This window comes from Cystoisospora suis (assembly GCF_002600585.1).
Source record: "Cystoisospora suis strain Wien I chromosome Unknown contig_1624, whole genome shotgun sequence".
Lineage (NCBI taxonomy): Eukaryota > Apicomplexa > Conoidasida > Eucoccidiorida > Sarcocystidae > Cystoisospora > Cystoisospora suis.
Genome location: NW_027154424.1, coordinates 51,755 through 60,419, shown reverse-complemented (window position 1 = coordinate 60,419; position 8,665 = coordinate 51,755). Strand labels below are relative to the sequence as shown.

At 55.2% G+C, this 8,665-nt stretch overlaps 1 protein-coding gene across 1 annotated transcript in view; it reads right to left on the bottom strand.

Annotated features, from left to right (window-relative positions):
* Positions 1-7,341, bottom strand: part of CSUI_003579 (subtilisin-like protease) — a 22,667-nt gene extending 15,326 nt beyond the window's left edge. The window contains exons 1-13 of the mRNA XM_068063775.1: positions 5,042-7,341; positions 4,532-4,771; positions 4,062-4,153; positions 3,100-3,916; positions 2,846-2,988; positions 2,645-2,741; positions 2,339-2,431; positions 2,076-2,170; positions 1,683-1,921; positions 1,391-1,551; positions 1,059-1,216; positions 629-750; positions 163-383 (exon numbers count right to left, since the gene is read on the bottom strand). Coding sequence (XP_067924252.1) covers positions 163-383; positions 629-750; positions 1,059-1,216; positions 1,391-1,551; positions 1,683-1,921; positions 2,076-2,170; positions 2,339-2,431; positions 2,645-2,741; positions 2,846-2,988; positions 3,100-3,916; positions 4,062-4,153; positions 4,532-4,771; positions 5,042-6,029 — 3,466 coding nt within the window. The 5' untranslated portion in view covers positions 6,030-7,341. The remainder of the gene's footprint in view (positions 1-162; positions 384-628; positions 751-1,058; positions 1,217-1,390; positions 1,552-1,682; positions 1,922-2,075; positions 2,171-2,338; positions 2,432-2,644; positions 2,742-2,845; positions 2,989-3,099; positions 3,917-4,061; positions 4,154-4,531; positions 4,772-5,041) is intronic.
* Between the last annotated feature and the right edge of the window lie 1,324 nt (positions 7,342-8,665).

The window sequence follows — 8,665 nt, the reverse complement described above, 5'->3', positions numbered from 1 at the left end:
CTACCACCACGTGTCCGGACACGACCCGAGGAACGCTGCTGACGTTCGACCCTTGGCACACACTCTGCACCGCACAGAGCTCCGGCGCTCTTCTCCAAAGACACGTTTGCCCGGAGACAACCACACTTCCCGGCCAGTCAGCACTTCGGACCGTGTTCTTACCCGGTTCCTCTTTGAGCCTGGCTTGCACCCGGCATAAGTCCTCGAACCCCTCCGCCGGACGGGCGTTGTCTGAGGATCGCACGTCACTAAATGCTGACGCAGCCTCAGAATCCGAATGCTTGTTCGCGTTTGGATTCGAGCTGACGTGAAGAGTCATAGGGACGTCAACCCGATCCAAGCGCTTCCCCGTGCTGTCGAAAACGTCGAAGGTCACGTGTGTCCTGAAGCATTGACACCAGTGGGATGAAGCGAAGTTCTGAGTTCAGCCTCCCCTGGCGAGACACACCCTCGCCTTTGGGCCAAAGAACAGCCTCCAGGCGCTACCGCGGCCCGACAGTACGATGCACGCACGTCCGTTTTCCTACTGCACAAAAGCTTCGCTGCAGATATTCACGGGTCACCGTCTGACGGCTCGGAACTATGGTGCCGGAATCGCGCTATAAGCCAAGAGAGAGACGACGCTTACACGAACACTCCCGCCTTGTAACCTCGCAGCGTCATCTTGACCACGTGGACTCCTTGGGGGGGCAGCTCGAAGATCATGTTCTGGCAGTCCGCCTGAATCCACATGCCGCCCATCCGCGCCATCTACAGGGACGAAGACACGAAAGGTGAACAGACCATCTTTGTGAGCTATGTCCTCTTTCTCCCCTCCGTCAACACCGCGGTTTGGCGCTGAGTGAAGCAGCAGCCCGACGGGTCATCCTCCGGATCTCCTAACGCCGCCCAGAAGCCCAAGAAGCTGCGAAAAATCGCCCGGCCTGTCGAGGAAACACGGCTATTAGGTGCTTGGCAGTTTACAGCTTGACCAGAACCACCCGAAATCACACGGCAGTCCGCGCGTGTAGCACTTTCTCCACCGGTCGAGCTGTACTAGTGAGAACCACTTCGCTTACCAAGACTGCGTCCTGTGCATCTGGCATGGTGCCCCATCTAGTTACTCGTTCGACAGACTGAAGAGGCCGCGCGGTTATTCTGATGACGTCCTTAACCTCGGCGGCCGGCGCATCGTATCCATTTCTTAAGAAAGCACCGAATACAAGAGCCGCGACAGCTGAGTCGAGCAGCAGATGGCACAAGCACAAACCGTAACGGCAGCTATTAAACCGGTTATCACGCGAATTATGCGTTGGCAGTCCGTTGTGCCTTGGACCGAGAAATCTGAAAGTCAGATTCAGCTGCGAACTACACATGACGACTGCAAAAGTGATCATATGGCGCCGGTTACCTGAGACATGTGGAGTGGCCATGGAAGTGCCCGAAAGAAACTGGTAAGAAAGCCGGGGCATCGTCGAGTAGATCTTCACCCCAGGAGCTGCTAGATCGACCGAATGTCGTCCATAATTGCTGAAGCCAGCTAGCTTTCCGTGGACGTCGACCGCGGCGACACTACGCATAAACAGACGAGTAGCAGACACGCGCTTCAACGTCCCAAAGCCGGCTCCGTCTCACTGCCGGCGTCCGCCGTCTTCTGTCTATGCCCTGCTGCAAACATACGTTTGCTAGCACACGCAGCCTACCTTATCGTATTGTCCTGGTCGAAACAAGTGGGGTAAGACTTGACTATGTCGTTGTTTACGGACTCGTTCCCTGCAGCGTTGAGCAGCAGCATTCCTTTACCATTTCGAGCTGCTCTTGTCATTTTCACCATGCGGTGGAGTCCCTGAGACTCCGACGGTCCACCCCAGCTGTTGTTGACGACGTGGGCCCCCATTCTCAAGGCGTACTCCAAAGAACGGATGCCCTCAGAGGTGGCGCCCTATAAACAATATAGGATGACGCCATCAGATCTGGAAACCCAACATCATACGCCGGCCATATTAGCCCTCCCATCGAAGAGGACCGGAGAGGACCGGACGTGTGCAAAATGCTACACAGCCACCGGAGCTACGCAGATGGCCCTTAGAACGTACCGCGCCTTTGTGGTCCATAAAGCGGAGTCCCATCAGCCTGGCCGCCGGTGCCCCACCAACGACGCCCTGACCATCGTCGCACGCGGCAATCGTCCCTGAAAGACAGCCAGCATTTCGAGATAGTCGTCGTACGGAAGTCACAACCCGGGGGCGTAATTCAACATATATGGAAAGAGCCGTGGACACTCGCCTGCCGACTCCGGGTGCCGGACGGCGGGGACAGCCCATGTCTTCATTTGACCCAGCCGTGATGTGGTACTCACCTGCGACGTGCGTGCCATGACCGTTGAGATCATCAGGCTCTCCTCTGTTAGAGTCGAAGTTGTAACCGCGGAGGTCGTCAACTAGACCGTTCCCTATACACATAATGACAGCACCGTCACATTTCAGTTACAACCCGGAAAACTTCCCGATCTTGCGTGCACAGCTCGGTGCCATTGTGAATGCGCCCCTTGCCTCAAGACACGCATTGACAGCAAGCAGTCTTGCTCGTGCCCCGATCCCAACACAGCGGAGTACCTCCCCGCGCCTTCCGGCCCGGTACCAGGCACCTCACCCAGTGGGCTTACCGTCATCGTCTCGACCGTCACGTTTTTCCCCAGAGTTTCTCCAGAAGTTGCACCTTAGATCCGGATGATCATCCACACCTGAGTCCACGACGGCGACCTGCAAACAAAACAATGCAGACTTGCGGTCATTCCCATGCACGCGGCGCGCTTTCACTAGGTCGCCGGGATGCGCCAGAGAAGGAAGTACTTGCAATCACTTACGACGGCACCTTGGCCTCGTTCTCCGTGCAACCAAGCGCTGGAGATTTTTAGCATATGCATGCCATAGAGCTTCGTAGCGAGGGAGTCTTCGCGGGGTAAACTACCGTGGAAGTCACTCGCGGGACCACTTGGCGCTTGTGGAACTGAGTGACCAGAAAACCAGACGCACACAAGCGACAAAGGAAAAACATCCAAGGGTAGTCCGGTGTAGCTACCTGAGAGACGGAATCTTCGGACATGAAACGGCATCTTACTTTCTGGATTGAGGTCAGCTGGCGCCCTTGGGGTAGGTGTTCTGGGTTGTGGACTCCTGTCACGACCATCGCCGCCAATAGGAAGCGTTGGGCTGGTACCACCACCACCCCCAACCGGAGGCCTAGGGCTGATACCACCACCACCCCCGATCGGAGGCCTAGGGCTGATACCACCGCTCCCGCCACCACCAACTGGAGAGCTTGGCGGGAGTCGAGCACGACCGCCGTCACCAGTTGGGCCAGTCGGTGGGAGTATTCTACCGCCACCACCACCACCGCCGAACCTTGGAGGGAGTGTGCCAGTGAAGCCGCCGCCGACCGGGAGCCTTGGGAACGCTCCATTACGCGGAACTTTTCCCGGTGTTGGGAAAACTGGCCCCGCTTCCGGGAACTTTGGATACACTGGCCTGGAGACAGGGGGGCTTGGGCGAATAGGCTGCCTTGGCATGATGGGCGTCCGAGGGCTCGGCTGCCTTGGAGAAGGCGTTGACGGGGATTCTGAACTTGGTGGGGTCATTGGACTTGGTGTCCGCGGGGCTGGCTGTCTTGGAGGTGTTGATGGGAATTCTGGAGTTGTTGGCAAGCTCGGACTTGGAACTGTTGGAAAACTTGGGGACGGGTAGCGCGGAAGGCTCGGGGATGGAAAGGTTGGAAAGCTTGGGGATGGGTAGGATGGGAAGCGCGGGCTCGACCGGATTGGCGGCCTCGGTTCGATTGTTGGGAAACTTTCCTGGCCCGCGCTCAGCGTCCTCGTCTGCTCTGTCAGGTAACTATGTGGGGGGTCGTCGTCCAAAGGCACAGCAGATCTCAAACTCATCTGAACGTCACCACAACGTCATGCCAAGAGTACACTAGCGACCCGTGTAAATACTATCACAAAAAGACTGTAAGCAGCCCAACAACCTCAACCTTGGTACTCCTGCAGCCACCAGCTCTCTCATAATGCGCCGTCGCCGACTTACCACCTCAGAGAAACTCCAGTGCTGTATTTGGCAGCCGAAAAGGTCCCGGACGTATTCTAGTAGAGCCTTAAGCTTTTCCTGTTGCACTTTCTCTGCGACAAGACAAAGAGAGAACTCGGTATGCCCAGTCAAGCACACCGCGCTTGCTTGCGCGAAAAAACAGGACCTGTTTTACGCGTGAGAACTCTTCCATTTGCTGTCGAAGTCATACCACCCCAGTACCAAATTTCACTGCCACCTATTTCACTCCCGCACGTCCATACCGAGCCTCCTTCGTTGGCTGGATCAAAAGAGACTGCGGACCACAAGCTTAATGAACAAAACACCGCTGCACCGGTACTTCACGCACGGCCCCGGCCCCCGAGAGCAGGGTATACAACAGAATAGGTTTTGAAAAATCTCCCAGCGGTACCCATCTGCCCAACCACAAACGGAACCGCGACGCTGTTGCACGACGTCCGCACGCGTACCCGGAGGCAGAGTGCAGATAACGTGACCAGTGTTCTCGAGGACTTCGACATTCTTGGGTGGCAGTTCGAACAATAGGGCCATCTTTTGCCTCAGCTCATCGACACGCCTCTTCCCGTCATCCGTCAGAAGAATGCTGACGACGTCTCGCGCGGCGCTCTTTGCCAAGGAACCTTGGGGGAGAGGGCAATCCTTCATGTCCGCGGCCTCCGTGTATCTAGCAAGGTCCACTATCAATTCTCCTGAAGGAAACAGCAACCAAGCCACAGAAAAACCAAATGCCTCCGGAGAAATCATCTCCAACCAACCAAATTCAAGAAAGTCCACAGCACCCTGTAACAATTGAAACGTTGATTCGTACATTGTCGTCCCACTTTTCGAAGCTGTTGGAGTACGACCACACTCTTTACGAATCACGTAGTGCAAAGAACAAACATGTCTGCTGAAGGTATGATGGCGTCTAAGAATATCGATACTCCGAGCCTTGGACACAAGCCCGGCAGGCAGCTCACCCGGTATTCCACGGTTTTTCCGAACGTGTCGCGCATACTGTTTTGACAGCGCATCAACCGTGGTGAGTTCCTTGGCCGCGTTCTCCTTCGGCTCGTCATCATCGGTCTCGCCGAAGACCATTGCCGAGAGCGAGTTGACGGCCCGCGTAGCCCAGCCAAACCTGGATGGAGGGGGTCGTGCATGCGGCAGTTCCTCAAAAACATCAGCTTTCTCCGGCGTGAAGGCTGAGTCAGTCGTGCGAATGAAGATCTTCAGGGTCTGGCCAGTAGTATTCTTGATCAGGACTCTGCGTTGGAGCTCTGTCGTGTTCATGTCATTAAACCGAATATGGATACCACCCGTCATGGCGTCGTCCACGTACTTCGCGTTCACACTAACAGCTTGTCCTTTATAAACACCCGTTCCTGTCCCGGTCGAACCTTTTGTCTGGAGCGCGGAAACTGAATCTGTGTCACCATTCTGTCCTCTCCCTTCTTCATCTGCCCGGTCAACGAGTTCCCACGGGTTCCGACTCCGTAGTCCGCCTGCTTCATCCGTATCTCCTTTTCCTTGGGTCTCATCGCCCTGTTCGTTGTTCGGATGGTCTCTGTTCTGCGCTTGCCAGTCCAGCTCCTCCGCGTCGCCGGAGCCGAGCTCCGGATTGACGACGTCGAAAAGACCTTTCTCCACAAAGCTTACCGGGCTCAAAGCGACCCCATTCTCGGGACTCCCTGGCTTCACACCTCTAACACCGATACCGCTACCTGAAGCGTGTAGTTTGGTGTCCGGTGAGAGTGTACTTGACTGTAGGAAGGACGCAGGCGGAGTAAGGGCATTCTCCTCATCGATCCGATCCTGATCGGAGGGTTCAGCTCTCCTAGAAGGACCGGTGGGCCTAGTGCTGTGGAGGGCGTTCGCAAATGGGAAAAGGAAGGAAAGACAGACGAGTCCCAAGGAAAGAAGAGTTCTGCGGCGATGAGACCGCGAACAGGACCTTGATTGCGCCATAAGAACGGTCCGAAAAAAAAAAAACCAATGCAACGGCAACTATTTCAAAGCTACTTGCACAAACTTAAAACAATTACGCTCCCTTCATAAAAAAAGCCGACTTCATTTAGAAGAGCTAACGGCAGGCCCTGGACAAGTTGTCTCCGTCGGTTCAAAGCAGTCCAAACAGATGCCAGTGGAGTAAGTTTACAACTACTCTTGCGCGTACTCGAAGTACCTCTTCCGGGGACGCAGCCAAATGCAGTGGAATACACAGGCTGGAGGAAAAAAAACTAAATCTACATTGGTTGGACATAACAAACCCCTTGTCATTCTCCGTGGGTGACCGTATTCAAAGCACTTCACACAGCCGCCTACTTGGCGAGCAACGGCACCACAACGACTCAAGGTAAATTTTGGGAAGCAAATAATTGAAGTCCCTGTTAACACTCGGTCATGCTGGCACTCGCTTCGGTCAGCGGCCCAGTGCGGGGCTGTTAGCTTGCGTTACATATAGCTCCTGGCGTCAAGAAAGCACCTGTACAAGAACTAAGGACATGACGTGGGTGTGAAAAAGATATGTTTTCGTCGAGTGTCCAAATGGTCGACCAAAAAAGCTTCCGGAAGACAGCCGGGAGAGGAACTTCGTAAAGCCAAAACCTAAAGCGTAAACCACGTGGCCGTGTCCAACTAGTCGGACATCGGTTACTTCAAAAATATTGTCGGTAGCCAGGGAAAGCCGAAGCACACGAACAGACCGCCGTCCGGCGCCCAGACTTAGCCACCTGGCTTGGCTGGCCCCGCCGCGGCTGTACAACGAAGCTGGAAACCAAATCGGAGAAAAACACAAACGGAAGTGTTAAGATCTCAAGGAAATAGCAGCTCAGAATGGCCACAAGCCAATCACGCAGGGGACGGTCCAGGAAGGGGTACTCACTAGACTGCAAAATCACCGGGCCGGTGAACGTCGCTGTTCTGTATGCCCGTGGTTCCACAGCGAACACCGGGCCGACCAAAACAATCACACTGCATTTACAAACCACACTGCATTTGCATGGGCGGGGTGAAGTTCCCAATCACGGACGGCTACATTGAGGGGAAAAACTTCGCCGGAAATAATCCCGCAGGTCTGCAGGGAGACCTCGCCGGAACATTCCCCGGTCTAAGGGACTGCTGAAGAGAAAGCAAATCAATGGGCGCTTAAAAGACTCCCGGCAACCGCAAGCGGTAGCAAAGAAGACAGAGGCGCAGAAGTAGTCGGAGGCTTCTGCAGAAAAGAATAGAACTGACCCGGATAGTGCCGGGGGCCGATCCGGAGGACTACGGAACCGGGAAGCTAGCTGGACCGGGTCCGGACGGGAAGTGGCTGTGTGCTACCGCACCGGGGCCGCCGCTGGCGGGCGGCTGGGAGCCTGGGGGCCCCGGGTAGCTAGCGGTAGGAAGGGGCCGACCCGATTCACCGCGTGAACGTCGTCCACCACAGACCCGGTGTCTCCGAGGGGGTTGCACACCAGGTGTGACGGACAGTAGCCTGACAATCGAAATGGACCTAGTCCGCACTGGAAAAAGTGTCTCCCAGGGTCTTGCACAGGAAGTGAGCAAGCAGACTACTCGTTTTTCGTAGAAACTGCATGAGGACAACATACGCGCAAGTGTGCCTCTAGTTAAAATACTAAGACTGAAGAGCCGTTCACTTGTTTCGCTGCCGCGCAGGGAACCCGATTCATTGCCACAGTCGCCTCTCTTCCAGATGGATTAGGACAGCATGTTGTAACGCCCGCTGCCAGGAGCAGAAGCTAATGACGCCACTTCGTTTCAATACATGCAAGGACTTTCATGCGGCACCTCCCTCTCCTCGACTGCCCTTAGGACAGCGAAACAGACCCAGTAGCTACCACTGTATGATCGGGGCGTGGCTGGCTAGGTCTAGAGATCGCCACCATAACGAACAACCGTCTGCAGAAAATAGAGTGTTCGAGTACCCTTGTGATGCAATTGTTTTAGCTCCGTTGGAGTGTGAGAGGCTACGCGCGGCTCCGTAGTCAGGCATCGTACGTCCAGAACAGCCAGAGGGAATTGTGACACACACAACCTCCACACCGTCGTCGTTGTGTACGGCCATCGAGTAGGTCCCTGGGTCGGACCGTGAACTGCTAAGGTGCTGATGTGGCGACGGTAAGGGCCACGGTGTTGCGTTGGAGGAGACGTTTGTCTTCAGCGTGAGCAAAATCAATTTGCGAAGGTAAGTCGAGCTAGCCCTTCTAAGGCACGCTGGTTTCTTCCTAGAGGTGCCTACCTGGTATTCCAGAGTTAGGAGGCCATTCGAACCCAGCGGTTCATTTTCGAGTGAGGTTGAGCAGACAAGCATGCTCGACTGGTTCGTCTTTCCGGCCTACGGTACTAGTCAGATGCGCCCAGGGAGTCTCATAATACGTAGTCAGTTTTCCTGTGGCGGCACAACTAACCAGGAGTTATTTGCATGCCGCGAGCACAGCCTGCTAAGACCGCGGCTTGCAGCTCTGCAGACGCGAAAGACAGTGGTATGAATCATGGCTGATTTGAACGAACGATCATGAGATGTTCGCTGAGTTTCGAACGAGTCTTCCAGTCTGTCAGCGGAAATCCTAAAATCATCGGTTTAACATGCAGTTGAAACT